The 24,889-nt window shown below is 42.4% G+C and overlaps 1 protein-coding gene across 1 annotated transcript in view; it reads right to left on the bottom strand.

Moving 5' to 3' along the window:
- Positions 1-1,373: 1,373 nt before the first annotated feature.
- The window catches only part of LRIT2 (leucine rich repeat, Ig-like and transmembrane domains 2), a 61,841-nt gene continuing 38,325 nt past the window's right edge, over positions 1,374-24,889 (bottom strand). Inside the window, exon 2 of the mRNA XM_086919462.1 lies at positions 1,374-2,930. Within this exon, the coding sequence (XP_086775588.1) occupies positions 2,110-2,930 (821 nt within the window). The 3' untranslated portion in view covers positions 1,374-2,109. The remainder of the gene's footprint in view (positions 2,931-24,889) is intronic.

Below are 24,889 nucleotides of genomic sequence, written 5' to 3'. Positions count from 1 at the left end.
ACAGTCAAAAGGATGAAAGTATTGTAATAAAGTCACGCTACAGGGAAGGGACAAATGTAAGAAAAGGTAGGAAAGATGCTGAATGTGAATCGAGCAAATATCATGAACAAGAAAGCAAATCAATGGTAAGCAAATGGCTGACCGAAAGCCTACTCTAAATACTGGTATAGCACAGAATAGGTATTCAACAACAAACACCTAAACGCTATCTGTTTGTGAGAACTAAAAATTGAAATTCAAGTACCATGCGGATCCTGAATTTGGTCAAATGTACATATTGAGCAGGAGTTGGAAAAACACAGTCCCCTGACACACTCCACTGCTCAAGGAAATCATTTCAGACATGAACGGACCCACTTTAGCATACATGTATAAGCATTTGCAAAAAAATCAATTCTTTCCATTTTCTTCCTTCCAATGTTTAGCCTACATTCTAGCATGCAGATCAGGAGCTAATATCTCAGTAAATCAAAGGTGGCCAACTTGTCTAAAAAACTCAAGATTGCCAGCAAACCTAGATTCCATGCCCATAGCCGTTTCACTCTTGTTGCTAACTAAGGGCCCGATTCACAGAACTAACTTAAGACAAAATCCTAAACTTACTACCATTTTTGTATTCACAGAAGGCACTTACTCATTTTAGTATTCACAGAAGACACTTACTCATTTCGGTATTCACAGAAGGTAGAAGTCCTAACTTTAGGACTCCTAAAGGCCTTCTGTGAATACCGAAAGTCTTAAAATTAGGATTTTTCTCAGTTTACTAGTAGTAAAGTTAGGACTCCTAACTTTAGGACTCCTAAATGCCTTCTGTAAATACCAAAAGTCTAAAAAATAGGATTTTTCTCAGTTTACTAGTAGTAAAGTTAGGACTCCTAACTTTAGGACTCCTAAATGCCTTCTGAGATTACCGAAAGTCTTAAAATTAGGATTTTTCTCAGTTTAAGAGTAGTAAAGTTAGGACTTCTAACTTTAGGACTCCTAAATGCCTTCTGTGAATACCGAAAGTCTTAAAGTTAGGATTTTTCTCCGTTTAGTAGTAGTAAAGTTAGGACTCCTAACTTTACTACTACTAAACGGAGAAAAATCCTAATTTTAAGACTTTCGGTATTCACAGAAGGCATTTACGAGTCCTAATGTTAGGAGTCCTAACTTTACTACTACTAAACGGCGCAAAATCCTAATTTTAAGACTTTCGGTATTCACAGAAGGCATTTAGGAGTCCTAAAGTTAGGACTACTAACTTCTGTGAATACCGAAATGAGTAAGTGTCTTCTGTGAATACCAAGATGAGTAATGCGTTCTGTGAATACCATAATGGTAGTAAGTTTAGGATTTTGTCTTAAGTTAGTTCTGTGAATCGGGCCCAATGTCACAGAAAAGAACCGGGCATACCTTGGTGTGGTTCTTGCCTAGGAACACCAATGACCCCATATACTCTTGCAAGCGTCCATAAAAGACACTCTCCATGCATTACTAGAGTAGCTGTACGTTGATCCAGTCAGGGAGATTTCCCAAGCCTGACAAATAGAAAGCTCACCCTTTTGTGTGCATTCTGGGAAGTAATGATTAACTTCTAGCATCTGCTACTACCCGGTTTTAGCACCCATTTGTGCCAGCTTCTAACACCAACTTGAGCCAGCTTCTTTTACAGCTGTCAAATCCCAATTAATGAAAGCAAACTGTGAAAATGGTGCATTTTTTGATAGTAGGTGAACTACATTGCAGTACTGTTAGGAACCGAGAATGGTTGTCAACAGCCAATTCTAGTCTACATGTAAGCTTTATCTGTGTCTGAATAAATAACCATCAACTGGACCCTGTTCATTGCCCCATACTACAAAATAAAATTCGCTACAAAAAAATATATTTTGTAGCCTAAGTTACCCAGCTTTGGAAAGTCTTACCCACTTGTATCAAATCATAATATATCATATCCTCCTGCTGTAGGACACCAATGAGAAAGGGACTTAGTTTTCGAGAACTGGAGCCTGAAGAGAAGATATCTGCTTGCCATACTTAATGTATGTACTATTAGGTGGTGGCTTGTTTGATACTGTACATCTGTGTATCTGAGAAAAAGCAAAGTACATAAGAGCATAATGCCCACTAATATAATTCTGCATTATTTCTTTTCTCTGATTTGGGCTTCTTGATCTTGTCTTCTGAAAGCCTACGCCGCCGGTTGTCCTCCTTGGCCTCACCCTGGCAGAGTTCCACATCGCTGTTGGTCTGCAAACTGTCGAATGTGCTCTCTTTGGTAGGCTCCCGCTTCAGGGTCTTCTTTGTGCTGCGCTTCCTGCGACACATCCCTGAGCACCGCTCCAGGCAGTTGATCCTGGTGTCCGTTGTGCACGCGTACATGCCTGCTGGCACCGCCAGCACCATAGCACACACAATGACAATAATGTGGATCAGTTTCTCTCGCTGCTCAAGTTGACTAAGGTCACTACCAGTGACAAATATGACACACTGGCCACGTTTGGGTGGCTGGTTCTTCAGCGAGATGCACACCTCATACTTTGTCGCTGGCAGCAGGTTGTCCACTGCATAGGTGTTGATTCCAGGACCAATGTATATCATCTCCTTCTTGGCACTCTCATATATGCCGAAGTAAATGGTGAACCAAGTCTCTGATGGGTTCTCGGTTGCTGCATACCACTCCAGGATAATACCATACACAGTCTGCTTGGAAATGCGGATGTCTATGAACACATTTTCATCTGAGACTGAAGGAGGGAATGACGAGAAGAGGGAGGAGGGTGCTGGGATGAACTTCTCGGGAAACTGAATTTTGAGGGAGATCCCAGTAGAGGAGCTTCCAATAAAGTTTGTTGCTGTGCATTTATATGTGCCCTGATCCGGAATTTGTGTGGAAGGGATGACCAGTTCTGATATCATGCTGTCTTCACTTATTTGAGATGTAGATACTATAAAACAAAACCGAAAGGGGACAGTTAGAGAAACAAGTTTACATCAGAATGAGGCTCAAACATATCACATTTCACACTCTGGCCTCTGCTCTCAGTGTAGGTTTCAAACGACTGCAACAGGAGATAAGAGTATGAAAAGGAAAAGAGAAGGACAATTCGGTAAGAGAAACATAAGATTAATATGAACATTAAGAGGACTTATTGGGACAGGAAACAGAAGAAGGAAGTAAAGAAAATAGGGTAATACTTTTCAACTGTGAAAGTGATGAGGGAAATGAAATGGAAGATAAACTGAAGTTGGAAGAGAAAGAATGTAGAGTAATTAGGTAAGCAACGTAAAATGCTAAATAGAAATGCTGGAAAGAAAGGAAGAAAATAGTGAAAAGAAAATGTCAATGTTTGTGTAGGAGGACAGTTAGCGAGAAAATGAGCATGGAAAATAGAGTATTGATTGGAATGGCAATGAAATGGAAAGAGAAATGAGAAATTGTAATGAAGATATACATTTAAACAATAGGAAAAAGGAGAAATATGTTAAAGGATCATTAAAAAAGCAGAGAGTTGGACAAAAAAGCATACAATGAAATTGTAAGAAAGATAAAGGGAAGGTACAAAGAGAATTTATGTTGTAGAGATTAAGGCAGGACAGTAAGCAAACAAGTTGTGCTTTATTGCGTGTATTGAAATGTGCTGAAAAGAACCATATCTACTAAGATATGGCCTCGTCTGCTCCAACCCTGCTCTGGCTTACTTGTGGATGTCCAGGTAGGATTTATTTTATGCAGGAAGACAATTTGGTATGTCAATTTCCACTGGCAGAATTAATTACACATAGAAAATGGAAGTATCACAGAGAAGTAAACATTCACAAATATAAACAAATATGTTTGTTTCTCCACTTAACGCCTCGTTTGGGGAAGCATAGCATGTTGATGCATTTACTACCGTAATAAATCTGGGAATGCCCCAAAATGTACAAAAATCTACAAGGGTAGATTCCTGGCAACACCCATGTTTCACCCATGGAACAGCTCCCAGGTGGAGTGTAAGGTAACACAGAATAGGGGGATTGCGTTGCACCACATTTTCTTAACTAAGCCACTCAAAGCAACGTAGGTCGGCCCTTGTGTGGCTTAGTAAACACCAACTAACATTTAGCATCATAGCTGTGTCAGAAAAGTGGGCCAAACGCAATGTAAAATTATAGTAAATTTGGGCCTAAATTCTGCAAAAAGAAGGATGTGGCAAATGGGAGGAGAAAGGGTGTATACTTGAAATATTGAAAGAACTTCAATAGGAAAGAGGATGTGACAAGAACCAAAAAAAAGGGAATGAAACGACAAAGTAGCTAAAGCTAGTCTTATATACTGAAGAGTACGATTTGAAAGCATCATAGGTAGGGTACTGGTTTCAGAGCAGTGTTTAATTTGTAAAAAACATAAGTTCAAAGCCCAAGATATTTCATAGGATTCCACTTTAGCTGGCAGAAACTACAACTCCAGCCGTCATGTGGTTACATAGTCCCTGGGCACAGAACACATTCATTTAGGTTTGCTTACACTTACACTTCTTCATAGGCATATTATCAGCCCCCGAACACCCTGTACAATGAATACGTTCACTGCACAAAATGTTGTTGTTTGTTGTTTTCTCTTCGGCGACAGCTCTGCAAGACTAGAATAAACAATAACAGCCAGACTAAAATTCTGGCATAGAGAGTATGGGTGAAGTTTATTATTAAAAAACTCCCAGCCCTTTGTTTGAGGAAAGGAACATTTCACGGGCACTGCCCAGTCGCCCCATGCCAGAATTCCAGCCGAGCTGAATCCTATTACCAAACTGAGATGGACTGTGGGCTGCTCTACACCATAGATGGGCTCCACCTGCCACATATCCTCAGGTAAATTGGGAGTTAGACCACTCTAGTGCATTCTGACAAATCCACACACTTTGTGCACATTAGGATAGGAAGTGTTAGGTAGGAGTATGGATTAAATTATATGTATTCCTATATTCAATGTAACAGCACAATGGTTCAACTGTTTCTTTTCGTTGCCATTCTCGTAAAGCTGATTACTATGTTTTGTTTCCTTCTATTAATCAATGCAGTGCATGTATATATACACAAGAATTTTATTGCTTCAATAAATGTTTGGAATGCCATTTTGAGTATTTCTTATGTTCCCGTTTAAGCATGCCTGAGTTACTAATGAAAGGGTTAGATCTGTATCCATGATTTCCCTGCGGAGTCAGGGTTGTCATGTTCTGAGTTTGCACATTCCATCCAGTACCTCTCAGAGTTCATGGGTCCAGATGGTGCACTGTGAGTTAGCCAGTACTAAGGTCAACATATCCTGATGGTGTGCATGAATTCAGTCCCACTAAGTTTTGATGTGTATGTTGTCCTAAGGCACAGTCTAAGTGGAATAGTATGAACCCTGGGACATGGCACCTCGACCGTTATAGTTTGGGTACTTACTTAATGGGTCTCCTGAGTAGTTTTTCTTCCGTGTGCCCAAAGTCCTACTCATCAATTAACTGAAATGTCTGTGGTGTTAGGCATACATCCTCCTCAGCAAAACAGGTAACCCCTATTTCTAACTGTAGGTAATTCAAGCTTGAACCTTTAAAAAGAAATGATTACCCCATAATAGTTACCTTCTCTGAATCCCACAAATTCAAATTACTTATTGAGGACAGACGATTTTACCACTAAACTGCAGACATACGTTAACACAAATGTTAATACAACAAGCTGGAGGGGGTCTTACCTTCATGGTAGAGGCTCACAAAGTGTATAGAATAGAGGTATTCTATTCACGGGTCACACTATCGTTTGTAAATGCCAACACAGGGAATCTTCACACAAACATTGAATCATTAGTACCAAACAACTATAGAGCACAGGAGGATTTAGAAATTCTTTTAACAGATCAGGAACACATAAACTGGTTCCTACCCAGTCTACCACATACATTACAAAATTTCAGACTGAGTCTCTCACTAATGATGGGCCAACATGGCCGGTCCTAGCAGGCTATACAGCATATTCTGAGATAAGAGTGCACATAGCAGCAGAAATTGGTATATTCTACACAGATATAGTTACACTAAACAGACAACAAATACAATTTGTTTTGCGAACCATAACATCAAGCCCAGCAAGGGCTGTTCAAGCTGCACAACCAAAATTAGCGATGCCCAGAATTAGTCCAGTGACAAATAATGCAATTAAGGGTAAGGGTACCGTCAGACAGGACAAGGTTCTATTCTGGATTGGAAAAAAACAAACCAGGTTGAAGCAGTGTTTCCCCATGCAGGAGTGCAGGAAAAAAATACCTCTGTTGAGGTGAAACGCGTTGCCTGCATTGGTGCTTTTGGAGAAGAACACGATTAAAGGACAAGATGCAAAGTAAAGGACCCACTGTTTCTTGTATAATTTTCCTTTTGGTATGCTTTATCTTGTGTTACCTTTGCTTATGTGTTTAATATCTCTAATGTATGACCAATGAGCAGCTGGTCATTTGGAGGAGAGCAATTTATGCTTGGAATATAGTGATAATTTCAGGTGGTGCGGCACCAGTTTCGCTAGCTGCCATCATTAATTCAAAATTCCGATAAGGGTAACTTAAAACAGACAACAGAGTCATCTAAAAAGTGGTGGGATAGTAAGAAAAATAAAATCAAGACTAAACCATGGATGGATCTCCTCAACAGGAATCCTTTGAGAGGCACTAAAATTTATCGGATATCATTCAAGGACTCCCCCCAGGATAACTAATTCAAAGGACCAACAGAGCCACAGGCAAGAGGGGTGGTATTGCTATTATTTAAAAAGACCACTTGACCTGTTGCCTGCTAGGCAGTCCACTATCTGACAGCGAGATCTCCCATTTCTCAATAGAACTTACTCCCACCCTTTCACTTTCAGGTATTCTCATCTATCACCCACCTGGCCAATTCTGTAAATCCATATTAGAAACAGTTGTCAACCTTGCTAGTGCTGCTGCTAATTTTACTCTCCTAGGAGATTTTAACTTGCATTTTGATGACCCCTCAGCGCTTACCACAACTAAACTAGCCCTAGACTTGCTCCCTATCAACTGCCTCAGAAGGTCCCACAAGCAACCCATGTTAAAGGGCACCACCTCGAACCCATTTTTTCTAATTTAAGAGACCTAATAGGGAAAGAGCCCATTACCCTTCCTTGGTCGGACCATTCCTTGATCCCCTTTACCTGGTTGCTATCAACCACTGTACTTTATACTTAACCATCAAGTACCCGAATCAGACCTCAGTCCAAACTTCAGTTGAAGAGGTGGACTCAAGTACTTGAAAAAACCAAATCAAACCTTGAACCTAATCCAGTGGCAGCTAACAAAAGTTTTTGCAACTGGATCTAGGGATCACTGAATCTGGTGCTCCCAAAGATTTCAATCAAGAAGAAAGGTCAACCTAACAAGTCCGCCTGGTTCTCCCCTAAATAACGCATCCTAAAACAACATTGTAAAAAATGGAAAAGGATTTGGAGAAGAGATTTCTCGCCTGATAAAATATAGGAATATAGGGAGGCCATCAGAATTTACAAGACAGAAATATAAAAAGTCCAAGCCGCCTATTATGAGGAAAAGATTGCATTAGCCGCCAACTCCCCCCAAGGAAACCTTCCTCATCGCTAAAAAGCCACTCAAAGCCCCTGCCCCGCTGCCTAGACCGGACACCTCAGGTCTCAGCTACAATGAACATGCAGAATACTTTGCTGCCAAAGTACAAAACAGTCTTAAGCATCTTCCCCAAAAAGACAGCAAATTTCTAATTGAGCATACAAATTTGTATGGGCATAAAAAAATTGAACATCAACTGGAGACCTACTCCCCGTTGGCTGAGGACACATTTTCAGTCCTCCTGTCATCAGTAAAAAGTGGGTTGCCTTCAGATACTGCTCCCCGCAACATCCTGAAACAGGTTGTACCTGTAATTGCCCCCATTGCCAGTAGATTTATCAATGCTTCACAATCTACAGGTACAGTCCCCCATGAGAGAAAAAGGGCAAGGATAAAGGCGCTGTTGAAAAAACCCCATTTGGACCCTGCCGACCTGAGCAACTATGGCCCCATCTCACTGCTCCCTGAAATCAGCAAGATTGCAGAAAAACATGTGAGTAACAACAATTTGAGAGAGAGGGAATTGTAAAGGACACTCTCGGTCCCCCTGGTCAATCTTTTCAAACAACAAAACCATATGCTCTCCACATTCCTGGAGTCCAACAATTTGCTCCACGCCTCCCAAACGGGCTTTCGCCCTCGCCAAGACACTAAAATAGCCTTATTAGCAGTGGTGGAAGAATCAAGAAAGAATCTGGATTCAGTGGGTCTACTGCAATAATCCTCCTCGACTTGAGCGCGGCCTTTGACACAGTGAACCACCGAATCATATTGCACCGCCTTAGGAGCGCAGGAGTGATGGGCACTGCCCTGTTATGGCTTCAATCTTTCCTAGAAGAAAGATTCTTCCAGGTTTTTGAAGACAACAACACCTCAAACCCCATCCCCTTACAGTGTGGAGTCCCGCAGGGTTCATCCTTTAGCCCAACACTGTTTAACCCCTTGCATGCATCAGACGGCCCTCGGCCATCCAACATCACGGTGTGCGTGTGTATAGGACAGCCGGTGGCCGTTCAATTTGCACACGCGTGGAATTCGCCCGCACCACAGGGGAATTCCACGTGCGTCCAAAGGGCTAATGTTTATATGGCCCCATTGGCAGATATGGTTTCCCCTTCGAGATTCAGATATTAACATACGCTGATGACACACAGCTGGTTGTAGCACTGAACCATCCTGACCAGATGCCCTGTGCCCAACCTTGTTTGGAGGAAGTCGCCAAGTGGATGAGCTTGTTCCACCTAAAACTTAACGGCAAAAAAACTGAGTTAATGATTCTCGGTAACCCTCTAAGCTTCAAAGGAAGTACTGTCTGGCCAGCATGTATGGGTCCAGTGCTGGTCCCAAAAACAGAGATAAAAAACCTGGGAATTTACCTAGACCAGAATCTTACTTTTAAATCACAGGTGAGGAAGACTGCCGCCTCTTGTTATGGCTTGCTTAGAATGTCCCGCAAAATCCTCCCCCTTTTACCCTTTCAGGTGAAAAAACTGCTGATCCAGGCACTAATCCTCTCAAGGATAGATTACGGCAATGCCCTTTATTTAGGGGCCCCAAACTCATTAGTCACAAAACTGCAGATCGTGAAAAATTGTATTGCAAGACTGCTCAAAGGGACCCCCAATCCCTGCTTAGCAAGTCCCGCGCTGCGCTCCCTCCACTGGCTCCCAGTGCAGGAGAGAATCAACTTTAAGGCCCTCTGCACTGTCCATAAGGCTCTGGAAGGGAGCGGACCTCCCATCAATAAAACTATGATTCGCCCCTATGGAGCAAACAGAAAACTCTGCTCAAATGAACTTCATCTAGCAGCGGTCCCTAGGATTAAGAAGGCCAGAAGTGGCGGACAGATTTTTTCATACAACGCCACCAGACTCTGGAATACTCTACTGCTGTATCTTTGCAAAGAACCCAACCATTCTACCTTCCGAAAACAGCTAAAAACCTGGCTCTTCCCCTAGGAGGTCTGTCCACTCTAGCTACTGTCACAGCACTGGGATGCTCCCGGGTAGCCATTCGCTATAAAAAGTCACTTCATTCATTCATTCAATTTAGATGCTGGTGAAACAATTAAACAGCCTGATAGGTATCAGGATACCGATACATACTTCCTTCTCGTTCCTTTAAAAATAGGGGTACTGAGGTTATTCTTACCAGTACAGACTGTGAGAACCCTTTAGGCCATTTACTGGTTGCAGGAAAGTCATACTTCAAGGAGAATGTAATGCGTCCAAGTCAAACTGGTTCTGTCATTTGCAGGGTTCCCCAGCTGCTGTAATTCGTCTGCCATTCAGTTTATGTTCGAATAGTTTGATATTGAACTACAAAAGTTGTTTGTGGGTTGAGACTGAGAGTGCTCTATGTGGTGCCAGTTTCTCAGGTCATAACCAGTTGTACAAATGTGCTTATTCCACCTGCCGGTACAGTTAGGGAATTGACAATTTGGCCTTCAATTTCTATTTCAAATGTGAACTTTGATACTTTAAGTAGACTGTAAGCCTTATTGTTTCAGAAAGAAGTTTCTTTAACATCTGCAAAGGAGATGTTTGATCTTCAGGTCGCAAGGTCTTCTTCTGAGATCCAGTCAATACTATGTACCTACCTCCCACAACATTTTGGAGAACTTGAGCACCAAATTTCAAAAGCCTCAAATCCTGTGGGACTAGTACACTTTAAAAAAACGATTTGGTCTGGATTTGTTAGTACCTTCCAGACTGCCCTTGGAGGGATGCCATACTTCATACACACATGGGAGAGAAGAGTCACTAGAAAGTATTGATCATCTGTTATGACAGCCGGCTAAATAGCGATTTAGTGCAGGCTATGAGCGGCTCAAGTGTAATGATACTGGTGGTACCATTATTGTGGAATCGCACTAGAACTTCGAGAGTGAAGTGATTAAAACAGCGGTATAATATACTGCAGTAGTGAATTTGTGAAGAATTTTAGGCGCAAGGACCATGTCTTACGCTATTTTTGGCTTGCTTTTGCTCCAAGGTTATTGAAGTGGCAAGGGGTGGCCCTATTAGGGAGACAAAGGTAGCACCACTAGGGTTAGGAGACCTGTAGGAGAAAGTTTAGGTAGCGCTTACCTATTGTAGAGGTGTTCAGCTTACTCACAGCATTTCTGGCCAGCATCAGCGTGGGACCTGTTGTGCCTCCTTCGCAGAACCGATAGTGAAGGAGGCACAACAGGTCCCACGCTGATGCTGGCCAGAAATGCTGTGAGTATGCTGAACACCTAGTGGTCCTACCTTTGTCTCCCTAATAGGGCCACCCCTTGCCACTTCAATAACCTTGGAGCAAAAGCAAGCCAAAAATAGCGTAAGACATGGTCCTTGCGCCTAAAATTCTTCACAAATTCACTACTGCAGTATATTATACCGCTGTTTTAATCACTTCACTCTCGAAGTTCTAGTGCGATTCCACAATAATGGTACCACCAGTATCATTACACTTGAGCCGCTCATAGCCTGCACTAAATCGCTATTTAGCCGGCTGTCATAACAGATGATCAATACTTTCTAGTGACTCTTCTCTCCCATGTTTGTCTTGTCCCTGTCTTTCAATGTTAAATGTACAGGTGATCTTGAGAAGGGAATCCCCCCTCTCACAGTTATATACACTTTAGGGCGTGTAGACACATAGACTACACCACACAACCCCTATTTTAACCTACACATATTTTACTGTCCTGAAGAAAGCCAGATTAGTAATAAGGCACTGGCTGAAACATGTTGACACTCTAAGGACGTAGGAGGTCGTAACCCGCCTCTAACGTCCCACAGCCTTATTTTTTAACCGCTGACGGAGGCCCTTTTAATAAAGTATCCTCACCCCAGGGACCTCCGCCAAGCCGTTTTAACCTCACATACCAAAACACCTTTCACCGCACACACAGTGACATACCTGCTCCGCTGTAATCAGGCGTCGAAGCACACCCGGGACACGCTAGGTGTCACTGGGTGGGCCCGATGATGAAGCATGCCACCAACTAGGTTGGTGGGTGAGGGCTTTCTAAAGACACCCAACAGGTGCCACCACTAATTGGCAAAACAATACTGAGTCGCTATGACAATAACAATATTAATGTCACACTAACCCCATCTCTAGCTAGTCTCTTTTTGATTTACTGACATATAAACCGGGGATCTGGACTAGCTTTCTGGTCCTCTATCTCCCTCTTGATTCTCGCACATACTTCATACACTCCATGCTTGGAAGCCTTTTTGGAGGCACCACTTGTCAGGATAGTGATTTTGTTTTTTCTGCTCTGCAATGCATGCTCCATCTCACAGCCTAATGGGGATAGCACTGACACATGTGGTACTGTGTCATCAAAAGATGATACAGTTTTTTGGTGCACCCTTGATTCAGGAACTTAATGATGGCTGGCTCTTGTCCTTTCAGCCTATCTGGTCACATTGCGTGCAGCCTATGTACTGCTGTGTACTTCTGAGTGTGCCCGGGACATATGTCTTGGAATGCAACCAGTCCTATCTATGAACATAAAACTGCTGGTGAGTCCGGTGAGAATTGAACTGGAAAGCTGCCCTGTGCAATTACCATTGCTACAAAATGCATATTTCGGGTCTTCCCTGGATGCCTAGGTTCCTGGCTTTTCGGATCCTGGCTCATCCTCTACGGAGGCACTAGTAACTGTCACACCATCAGTGGCTGCTGTAGGGGTTAGATTTGACCATGATTGTTCATTTGAACTTGTGAGGGGGTGCCAACGAAAATATCATCTGCGGCAACTTTGAGCAACAATGCTTTTCTGTCTCCTACTCAAAACATTTAAAGAATCGGGCATTTTCAAGCAGAGATTTTTTTAATTTGGTAATGTTTTTAACTGCACAACTGCTTTTATGTATGGAATTTTATGCACTTTTTTAAGTCACCTTTTATAATTCACTCTGGCTTTCCTTCTGATTTACGACAAAAGAGCACTGTCTTTTGATAACTTTTTTAGATGTAGTGACTCTGGTTTTAGCACATTTTTTATTAAGCTTTTTAGTCATCTTACAAACAAGGAGTGGGTGTTGTTTGGTTACATAGGCTCCAGGCACAGAGCACAGTCATTTTACATACTCATGCTTAAAGTTGACTTATTTTTGGTGAATGACTTTAAACTAACATTTGCTTGTGCACCGATTTTTGGTAATTTTCTAAGAAATAGCTTTGCTTACACTTCCTTGTAGGCATATTATCAGGCCCTTTAACATTCTGTACAAGGACTAAGTTCACTGGGTGAAATGTTGCTGTGTGTTGTTGTCTGTTTAGAGACAGCTCTGCAAGAGTAGAATAAACAATAACAGCCAGCCTAGAACTCTGACATAGAGAGTATGGATGAAGTTTATTATAAAAACTCTCCCATCACCTTTGTTTAAGGAGAGGAACATTTCACTGGCATTGTCTAGGTCGCCCCGTGCTGGAATTCCAGCCCAGCTGAATCCTGTTACCATTCTAAATAGGACAGTGCCTGCTCTATAGCAAACACAGGTTATCAGATGGCACATACCCTCAGGTAAGAGGGGAGTTAGATCAGTCTAGGGCATTCTGGCGGATTTGCACACTTTATGCACATTAGGATAGGAAGCATTAGGTAGGAGCATATATATAATTATAGATAGATAGGAAAGCTTTATTCGAGTTGCATACTCATAAAAGCACAACATATATTTTAAAACTTCACAATTGATAATAAAACATTTAGTCAGATACATATTTATAAAACAGTTGTGCAAGTTTGATCAATATAAAAATTAGCACAGATTTAAAACAATAATCAAAACACATTTGAAGAGAGGGCTCTCCGCCTAATGGACCAGGCCCACCCCAAATACTTAGCTATTCCCATGACAATAGGCTCCTCCGTGGTGGTACAGATAATTCTCTGAGCCTCAACAGCACTGGATGTCCCAAGGTTCTTACAAACTGGGGCTAACCATACCCTTCTTGGGGTGGCATAGGCGTTACAAGCAAATAGGAAGTGACCCACACTTTCATTAATTGCTCCACATGCTGGGCAGCACAGGGTATTCAGACTCTTCCACCTGCCTGTTAAATGTCTCAGGGGGAGGGAGCCAGATCTTAGCTGGAAAAACAACTTCCTGTCCAAAGGGACAGTTATGCTGTCCCAATACTGTTCTAATACGGGACACATTTTGCTTTCCAAGAAACGACCACCCATCGAATCAGATTTTACCCCCCTCCAAAGCCTACCATCTATCCACTCCCAGTATAGAGTTTTGAGTGTATTTTTGCTTGGGAAAACTTCCCTTGCAGGATTATCATAGAGGTTGGAAAGACCCAGTTCACCTAACATTACCCTTAAGTTTTTCAACCATGGTATTTTATGGAAGGTGTCCATTTTAATTATTGCCAGAAACCCATCTGCATAGTGCTTAATCTCGGGAGTGGACCAGAGTCGTCTCCAATATAAAATAGGACGCAATCTAGCTCGATCGCTGACAGATCTTCTCCCCAGGTCAAAACTAAGAGGGATTAGTGGGGTGCTCTGGGGGAGTCCCGTAATTCCCCTAAGGAACCTATTCTCTGCTATCTGTAGGGAAGTAAACTTATCAAAACCCCACAGCTCGGCCCCATATAGGGCCGACCCTATTGCCCTTGCATCATATACAGCAAGGACAGGTTTTATGGGCTTTGTTTTTGATCTTTTGTGCTCCACCCGTAGTGCCCCCGAAATTTGCTGATGTTTCAAAACAGCTTTTTCTATGTGGTGGGACCAGCCGTGGTTATCTGCTATTTGTACCCCCAGGTAGGTAAACTCCCTTACTACCTCCAGCCCGATGTTATTCATGTATATCCTAGGGCGAGGTTTACATCCTCGGGAAAAAGCCATCAACTTAGTCTTACCTATGTTTACTTCAAGGCCATGCTCTAGACAGAACTCATCAAAAATATTCAAGGCACGCTGTAGCCCAGCCGGGGTCTTGGACATTATTAACGTATCGTCGGCGAACATCAGGATTGGAACCCTGATGCCCGCTAACGAAGGTGCATCCACACTAGCGTCCAGCATCCTGCCAACTATCCCATTAATATATAATGTAAAAAGCAAGGGTGCCATGGCACAGCCTTGGCGAACCCCTCTTTCCACTGGAAAGTCGATGGAGGTTTGGCCATTCAACCCCCACTGGACTTTAGCAAAATTGCTCTCGTGCAACCTCATAATTAGAGTGAGCAATTCCGCTGGAATGCCTATCCTATTTAAAACTGTCCAGAGCTTACTTCTTGGAACTAAATCAAAGGCAGCCCGCAAGTCGACAAAAGCAACATACAGGCTGCCCTTGCCAAGAAGTACCGTCCCCCACCGCAGCATAGTAAAACGAAACACCTGGTCAATGGTGCTAGTGGCCCTCCGGAAGCCTGCCTGGAAGGGGGAAAGGGAGTCATTTTCGTCCACCCATTCCATAAGTTTGTTCACCACCATCTTCCCAATTACTTTTTGGATAGTGGCAATCAAACTTATTGGCCTATAATTAGCCAGAAGGGATCGGTCTCCTTTTTTATGGATCGGTATAATAATAGCTCCCTTCCATTGGTCTGGGACTAGCGCACCTTTTGCGATGGCATTCCCCAATAAAAACACATACCTAACCCACCTGTTTTTGTCATTTTTAAAAACATCCAAGGGTATCCCATCTAAACCGGGGGCCCTACCCCCTTGTGTGGAACTTATTGCAAGTTCAACTTCTTTGGCGGAAAACAAATTGTCTTTGGGAAATACAGCTAAAATTGCATCCCCTCCCACCATCTCCTTTGTCTCTGCATATTGGGGCCTGAAATAGTTCACCCAAGCGGACTCTGCAACAGTATTATCTGGTTTGTTTGGGGTACCGCCTCTGCCCCACTTCACTATCTTCCAGAAAAGCCTGGAATCCTTGGGTCTAGAGGCTTCTTTTAGTTCATCCCAATACTTCTCATCCCACGTTTTCTTTGCCATGGAAATGCTTGTATTGTATTGCTTCCTTGCTGCTATAATTGCTGCCCTATCCCCATTTCTAATACCATTTCCCAAGGTTAATCTGGCTGCCATACACTCTCGATTGAACCACCTGGCTGGTTTGGTGGGTACTGTACGATTTCCCTTACATGCTCTCACAAAATGGGGTTTTAAAAGGGAGAAGAGATTGTTATGAATATCAGTAATTGTACTAGATCCTGGGACTGTAGAGCTTGCTAGTTCCATGGAGACAATTGCGTTATCCACCTCGGAAGCGATAGAGTCCATAGATGCTGCATTCGCCAACACACATGGCCATTTAAGTCGGCGCATATCATTTGCCATGTCTGGGAGCAACCCATCACTTGCTTGGAGATTGGGCTGTGGTAACTTCCACCAGGTATGGGTCACACAAAGGGGGTTGTGATCACTTTCTATCCTGCCCTTGATTTCCATGTCACAAACCCCCTGCCAGAGGTTAAGACTACATATAACATAGTCTATCCTACTTCTGTTGTGACCATTATCATATGTATACACACCCTCCTTGTCTCCCTTTGTTCTTCCATTGAGAGCTCTCATCCCATGTTCCAAGCACATAGTATTTAGGAGAAGTATATCCTTTGTCCAGCGTTTAACAGGAGCTAGATTCGGATAAGGGACTCCCCATAGATTGTCCTCCTCCTGCCCCAATGGATCTTCAGTACTATCTAAGGGTTCGAAGGTCCTATTTAGGTCCCCCACCACTATTATTCGATTTCCAAGGGACTTGGTTTGCAGAGAAATAGATAAGGCCTCTAAAGTAGGGGAACTCCCAATATTGGAGCCTCTGGCATAGACATTATACAGATCTATCACACCCCACTTTGCTGATGAAATTCGCAACATTAAAATGTCTCTACAACCCAGATCCCACATTTTCACAGTGGTATCTAAGCTCTGCCTAATCCAGACTGTGAGGCCTCCCATAGGTCTACCCCTGACACCTCTACTTGCTGGAATCGAAAAATTTAAATAACCTGGGAGATAAATAGGATCACAAGCCCATGTTTCCTGTAGAAGGAATAGTTCAAACCCATTAATAAAATCAATCCATGATTGCGACATCAGCTTACTCCCCAGTCCTGCAATATTCCAAGATATAAAACTCCCTGGAGCAGATCCATCCCTGCATACTGTTCTTGTAATGGGCAATCTAGGGGAGTTCATTGGACTACCACCCTGCTCTCCCCAGTTTTGGTCGTTACCTGTGGTGTTTTGTTCATCTCCTTGAGAAACAGTAGTGCTTAAAACAAATGGTTCCCCACTCCCCGAGTTTTGCATTAACCCCCCGACAGCTTCCTCCTCAAATACAGTCCTTTCACCATCATTTGTTTCATTTGACACAACATCAGTATTCAATGCAGGGACATCAGGATTCCAACAAGACTTCCAACAAGATGTACCTCATCTATTGTTCCAATAGTCAAACTTTGGTCAACAACCCCAATTCAAACATTGCATGCCTTCCAGATAGTTGCAGTTTAAACCATTACTGTGGGTTTGCCATTGCAATGGGGTAATGGATGGTGGAGCAACCCTTACCATCGGGGGGTTGTTAGAGCTGTTTGGGTTCCTAGGCCCTCCTACTTTGGCACATATTTGCCTTGGTAATAATAATAATTATATGTTTTCCTATATTCGATGTAACAGCACTATAGTTGAACTGTTTATTTTCTTCACCATTCTCGTAATGCTAATTACTCTGTTTTGTTTCCTTCTATTAATCATTGCATCACACTTATTTCACACAAGGATCCTATTGCTTCAATAAATGTTTGAAATGCCAATTTGAGTCTTTCTTGTGTTTCCCTTTGGGCATGCCTTAGTTACTAATGAAAGGGTTAGATCTGTTTTCACAATTTCCTTGGGGAGTCAGGGGTGTCATGTTCTGAGGTTGCACATACCATCTGGTACCTCTCATAGTTTATGGAACCAGATGGTGCACTGTGAGTTAGCCAACACTAAGGGCTGCATATCCTGATGGTGTGCATGGACTCAGTCCCGTACAGTTGTAACACTTATGTTGTCAAATGCACAGTCTTCCTGGTATAGTAAGAACCGCATGACACAACCACCGCTACCGAATGCAATGCTCTCCTGGTTTGCTCTGCTAAAAAAATAGAAACTCAGCGCTACCATGTGGCGGACTCTCATAAATATCAGCACAAATTAAGCCCTGATTCTGGACAGGTTTACTCTATCATTGGGGATAATGTTAAGGCTCTTAGATCCATGTTAATTATGTTTTTTCTACCGTGATTTAGCGACAGAACTGCAGACCTAACAACTTGACCCTTTTTTCCTACTCTGAAACTCATTTTAAGCAACAACCCAAGGGGAATTGCTTAATGGTGTGGGTAATGACTATAACTTATCACCTTTGACTGATGATAAAGTGCATTTTGGTCTTAGTGCCTTAACACCCACATTCATTGGAAGACGTGCAGTCTCTGTGGTAGATTTTATTTTTGTTTCTGTTGCCCTAATTCCTTTCTTGTTATCATTTAGGGTACTCTGGTACACTCCAGGTACCAAAATTCACTGACAGCTTCATTTTCATGATAACATGGATCTGATTGAGGGATTACCCCTTGGGGCAGTAACCCAACTTGATTAAGCAAGGAGACACAGATTGCAGGGCATCAACTATGATTTTTTCATTGCAAACTACTCAGTCTTTGCTTTGACGCCTTTCTATCTTCCCTAGATCAGCTCCCTGATGAGATTCTTTTTAGCTCTTTTAATACCATAACCCACTTATCACTTCTTAAAGGTATCACTCACCAGTCCCTGTGAGATGGTTCAATCAATCTTGCACCAAGGCCCACAGAGATATCCTAAAGACCCTTAAGGAAATTCCAAGGAGTTCAGCTGAAAGTTGCCTCCCTGGGATCCAGTGAGGGCCTGCACTTTTTACCAGGGAGGGGGTGGGGCCACACAAGTACACATACACACTCACATACACTCATGCATTCACAAATGCATGCACACACACTCCATCCACAACACTCACTCTCAAATATTCAAGCATGCCCGGATGCACCTAACATTAAAAATAAAGTCATGTGTACCTGATTAGCTCCACCGCAGAGATCCAAGGAGGATAGGGACTGTTTCCTTCCCTCATTGGCTAACCCAAGGCCAGCCAATGGGGAAAGACAGCAGTTCCAAGCCTCAGAGGTCCCAGGAGGGTTGGGATTGATGCCTTTCCTCATTGGCTGACCTGAGGCAGCAGTCCCTCACTCACACTGACCCCATTCCCCTTTTTGACGAGACGTCAGTGATGCTCCTCCTTGTCATGAGGGGGAGGGCCTTGAGGTGCTTTGCCAGTCTGAAGATGTCACGCCCTCAGGATCTGTGACTTCTTCAGACTGGCAAAGCTCAGCTCAGGCATCCAGGAGCCTGCACATTTAGCACATGTCTTGGGGGCTGTCTGACCTTAAAATATAAAGAGTGTCTGTCAATCTGAAGTTTGCTATGCCTGACAGACACTCTTTTTAGTGGCCAACAGGTGAGGGGGCATGGCCCCTCAGCCCATTAAGATGCGCCACAGCTGCTTAATCCACTCTCCAGCTTAGGAAAGTAGCTTGAAGCAGGAGGCTTGGCTGGATCTTATTGCTGCCTGCAACTCCAGGCTTAGATCCAATTTTTGGGAAACTATCAATCATCCTGATCGCCTGTTGTTTAAACCTACTCTGGGAAACTTAGTGATGCAGCATGTTTCTCCTGAGGCCTGTGTTAAGCATTTCAAAGTAACTTATGAGGTGTCCTGTGATACCAACTGTGTTACTAAGTAGTTTTCTACTCTAGTCCCTCAACATGGTTTTTCCCTCTCTTTCGAGTGGGAGGAAGTTAGAGATGCGAACCTTGCACTACCCAGCAACAAAGCTCTGGGCCCTGATGAGGTACCTATAGGCTCATTTAAGGCCAATGCCTATTTATGGGCCACTCTGCTTACTATTAAACTTAACACAGTCCTTAGGTATAGATTTATTGGCTCGTGGTCCAAGTCAGTCATTGTACCAGTCTTTAAAATGTTCCCAGGAGATGACCAACGGTGTTATCGCCCAATTCGTCTGATAAACTCCCAGGTTAAGGTACTATGGAAGATGGTATTTTCCAGGTTAATGGCCTGGGACAAAGATAACCGCATGCTCTCTGAAGTACAATATGGTTTCAGGCTGGAGAAGGGCATTGTGGATCAGAGTCTGAATCTGTACCTTGTAATTATTAAATACGCTGTGGCTAAAACAGGAGCAGTACATCTAGCCTTCATCGGCCTTAGTTCTGCGTTCAATCACATCAATAGAGAGAAACTGGGGTCTCTAATGATGGCCTTGGCGATTGATAAAAATATTGTTCTATTTTTGCGTGATTTGCACTTTACGCTGAATGCTTCTGTAAGATATGGCTCATAGGAAGAACGCCCTGAGCACTTTACACTTAATGGGGGTGAGTAAGATTGAATTATGGCCCTCTTTTTATTTACCCTTTACATGACCAAGATGGACCAAGTGGTGGAAGGTATGTTCCAGCACTATTATATTCTGACAACACAGTTTTAATTTCTCAAATATCTCAGGGCCTTCAAATTCTACAGGCTATGTACAACAAATATATGTACTCACTTTATCTGATCATTGATTCTGTTAAATCTCACTCAATGACCATAGGATCTAAAAACACTAAATGCATAATTCATTTTTGCTGGGGCTGTACTCTTAGCAAAGTTAAATCATTTCCCTACCTTGGAATTCTGTTTGACTCTTCTATCACTTGGCCACCATTGACCAGGGAGGGCTGATATGTGTTTGGTAGACGTATTGCTTCTGTTTTTGACTTGGCAGCCAGAATTGGGCACAGATCTATAAGGCAATTGTGTGCCAATAGCGACGAATGGTGTTATATATGGCGGTATGCCAACATAACTAACCTACAATGTGTTGAGAATATGTTTCTGAAAAGACTCATTGCACTCCCCAGTTACCATCATTGCCCATGAAGAGTTGGGGTAAGGCTTCTTGTGTCCTGTGTAACACCATTTGATTGAGACACTTTATTTTATAGTTGTCAAAGTGGCATAAACCTGGATCTTAATAGGAAATTTGCTTTGGACGGCATGAGCTTAGATTATGCCCTACAGTTTACATGGCACAGTTGTACTTAGGAGAGTTTTTTCAAACTTGGCTTCTCTTCTTTCTTTAGCAACCTTAATAGTATAGTTAAAGCGGACCTTGCTTGAGCTAAGGAGTCCTTTATAAGAAAGTAATGTGCTGAGAGAGAAGTCTCTGCTTTGACAAAAGTCTCTATTAGTTTGTATGCCATAGTAAAGAACACCACATCAGTAGAACCATATCTACTGTACAATATGTCAAATTTAATTCACTTTCTAGTGAGCACACCTTAGGGATGGTCACATGATGTGGTACAACCTCCCTTTCTTTGTGAGTCAAAATCCATACTAGACACTGTGCACTTTATCTAATTTGGTCCAATTTACAAACACCTGAGACTTCATTTTTTAAGGCCACTCTAAGTTGGAAGAAACTTTACTCAAGCCAGGTCTGCATTACTGTTTTTGTAGTTACATGATGAGAGTCATAGTTGTTGGTTGGTTGCTTGTTTTTTCAAGCTGTGCCATCAGAATAAGTAATTCTATGATTACTGATGTATGATGTGTTCCTTTTTTAACAATTTTAATATTTGTGTTGCTTCCTATTTGCACCTGATTTTGATGGCTTTGTGTGTGCTGATTTTTCTCTGCCTTTGACTTTTATGATTTTAATAATATGAAACAAAATAAAGTACTTTGATTGATTTATTGATTGATGGATCATTGGGAAGTTGGGGGCTTAGGAACCATTAGAATCAGACCTGCCAAGTTTTTTCCATGTCCATGCTTGATAAGCAGTTCCAGTATGGGTTTTTTACTTAATACTGGTACTAGCAGTCTTGTTTACTACATTATAAAACCAGACTACAAGTCCCAGATTCTAAGGGGAAAAAAAACTTGGGCAGAGGCAGCTCATCCCACATGGACCTGGGAATCATGGCAGCTGCAATAATATTTTCCTACCAATTTCAACTATTTCCTATGCATTAGTTTTTTTGTTTTTAAAAAGTAACCTTTTGCTTTAGGAGTTGAAAGGAACTTCTGACATGGTGGGCTCTTTCTTTTTTTTTTTAACCATCTTTATTAATTTTTTACAACTTAATTTCCCTAAGCCCACCCACCCACTACCCACTATCCAAGTCATTATACAGATTCATACCTACATCGGTTGAGCTGTGCATCAATTTAAACAAAACCAGGTTTATATACAACAAACAAAAGGGAAAGAAAATGCAGCACCATAGATCGAGTGTCTATTGGCCATCTTCATGGAACTCCAGCCCTTCCCTCAAAGGAGCCCAGATTAGCACCCCCTTTTTGGGAGCCCGAGAGCCCTTCTGAGCATCCACAGCCCTTTCAATGTGATACACCGACAATAAATGACCCAGCCAATGATTAAAGGAAGGCGGGGCAGGATCCAGCCAAGCTGCCATTAGGTACAGTTTAAACATCGCCATAACGATAAACAGAAACATAGGATGAGCCATCGGGGAGATTCCCTGTTCATGAACTACTAAAATAATTAATTGTGACGTGACCGAAACCTTCATTTCAATTTGACTTAAAAAAATCATTTTGCTCCCATCTTAGGCTAGCTAACCCTGGGCAATCCAACAGCATATGAGCTAGATCAACCACAAACATTTGACAGCAGGGACAATTAACACCGCTAACCCACCCCCATTTGCTGATCTTTGCCGGAGTTATATATAAATTAAACCAAGTCTTATAGTGTTTCACTTAAAGGTTAGTGGAGAGCAGCATCGATCAAGCAAGCTCTAATGAGAGAAGACTGTCCCTTTCCATAACATGGCTGTTTACCTGCCATGGGCCACATGTTTCTCAATGTGATCACCTAGCCTACCATTTAACAGTTTATAAATCTCCCCAATCTAATGTTTTCCTCCCATCAACATCTCCACCAGGGCTACTTTGTTAAAACCTTCACCTCCCCACTTTTTCTTCCCAACAAAGTCCCTAATTTGCCAAAATTTCAAAAATTCATTATTTCCTAGAAAAAAATCTCCTGTTCAAGTCCTCAAATATGACAAAACCCTCTTCATTGAAATATTGAGGTGAAAATTGGGCGAATTAGGTGGTTGATCTCAATTCAGATAATCAACGGATCTATATAAAGGGCAAAAAGCAGGGGAGAGCAGGGGCAACCTTGTCTTGTCCCCCGCTGAATTGTAACTAGCGCGTACTCTCCACCCATTGGTGTAATAGTATATAGCGTTTTCATCCACCCCATAAACTTGTGCCCCAATCCCTTCTTCTTCAAGATTGACCATATACAGGGCCAAGAGACCCTATCAAAGGCCTTGTTGGCGTCCAGTAACAGCAATGCATGGGGCCCCCTTGAGTTTTAGCTATATCAAATAAGGTGATTACCCGCCGAATATGATCTGTTGCTCCAAACCCCGGAATAAAACCGTGTTGAGATGGTGACACAATTTTCCTTATAATCCCTGATAACCTTGAGGCCAGAATTTTTGCGAAGATCTTTGGATCACAGTTGATTAACGTGATTGGGTGGTATGATCTTAACTCCTGCACTAGTTTGTCCTTTTTGGAAAGACCACAATCCTTGTATAGGACCAAGCTTCGGAGAAGGGGGGGGGAAACCTCCTTGCATATCTAAAAACACCTGAAGCATAAATTTGCTAAGGGTAGTAGAAAATACTTTATAAAATTCCCCAGGTATTAAATCCACCCCGCCGCCTTACCGGATGAGAGCTCTGCAATTGTAAGGGCCATGTCTTCAGCAGAGATTGGCTGATCCAAACTACTTCTATTTTCCTCACCCAAACTTTCCCTGATAGAAGACTCTAGATAGGACTCTATTTCCCCTAGATTCAAAATCTCCTCCTTATAGAGTTGTTGGTAGTATCTCTGAAAAGCCGACCTTATCCCACCTACATCCGAGGTGAGCCCACAATCTGGATAATTAATCTGGTTAATCTCACCAAATACCACTTCTTGTCTTGCACGTAAAACTAAGGTGCGCCCCACTTTATTATTAAGCTCATAAGTTTTGTTGTTCCAGAAGGTATATTTATTGGCTGCCTTTTTGGTAGCTATATCGCCAATTGCAGATTTAGAGAGAATAACCTAGAGCTGGGTTTCCTCAATATCTTGTTTAGCCAAGACTGCCCCCACCAGCCCAGTCTCTGCATAAGAGAAAGCCTGCAGTTTTTGCTTCTCCTTCTTTTTCCTGCCCCAGCTGAACCTCATTGTTTCGCCTCTAATCCCTGCATTCAGCGCATCTCATACAGTACTCAGGGGTCAGTCCCCACGTTCTCTATGATAAATAGCGGTATCCATTTCCTCATCTGGTACAGATAGTCTTCATCTAAGAGTAATGCTCGCTCGAACGACCATGTTCTATTAATCTGAGGTGTTGCCTGAATATCTACCTCCAGTACCAACAGGTTATGGTCGGACATTACACATGGGTATTTAAAAAGACGTGACGCCTGAAACCATCGGCTTGAAATAAAAAAGTAATGGCGAAAGGTGTGAACTTTATGTGGAGCAGAATAATACGTGAAGCTGGAGTCTCATTAGAACTTTTCCGCCCATACAACATATAGCTCATGGGTTTGAACTAGGTGTTTCAGTGACCGACAGACCTTAGGCTTGCATCCCTGACAGGACCCGGTATCTACCCTTAAAGAGTCTCCCCTAATATTAATATTAAAGTCCCCACAGATAACTAAAGGGAAAGTCCATCCAGCTAGCTCGGTGCAGCTCCCATCTAGTAAAGTGGAGTCATCAATAACAGGATCATAAATAGAGCAGAGAGTAAAAGAGCCTTGTGTATGCATAATGTCTGAAACATCCCATCTCCCAAGGCTATCTGCTCTAGTTTTATTATAGCGAATCTTGCCGTTGCACCCCTAGAAATGCTACCCCCCTTGTACGGGAACCTTGCAGGGTCCTGGTAATGATTTGATAGTCTGAAAATTCTAATAACTGTTTCTGAGACCCTTCCACATGCATTTCTTATAAACAGAGGATATCTGCTTTCAAAACTGTACCTCTATGTTCACCTTTTACCTCTTTTGGAAGTTATTTAATCCACAAATATTAATTGAGGGTATTCTTACATTAGTCATTTATTATGCTGCAAAACCTGCCAAAAAGCCCTACTCCTCCTGTGACCAACCCC

This window comes from Lissotriton vulgaris, chromosome 5, assembly GCF_964263255.1.
Source record: "Lissotriton vulgaris chromosome 5, aLisVul1.2, whole genome shotgun sequence".
Classification (NCBI taxonomy): domain Eukaryota; kingdom Metazoa; phylum Chordata; class Amphibia; order Caudata; family Salamandridae; genus Lissotriton; species Lissotriton vulgaris.
Note: the sequence above shows the minus strand (reverse complement) of the source record. Positions and strands in the feature narration are given on the sequence as shown.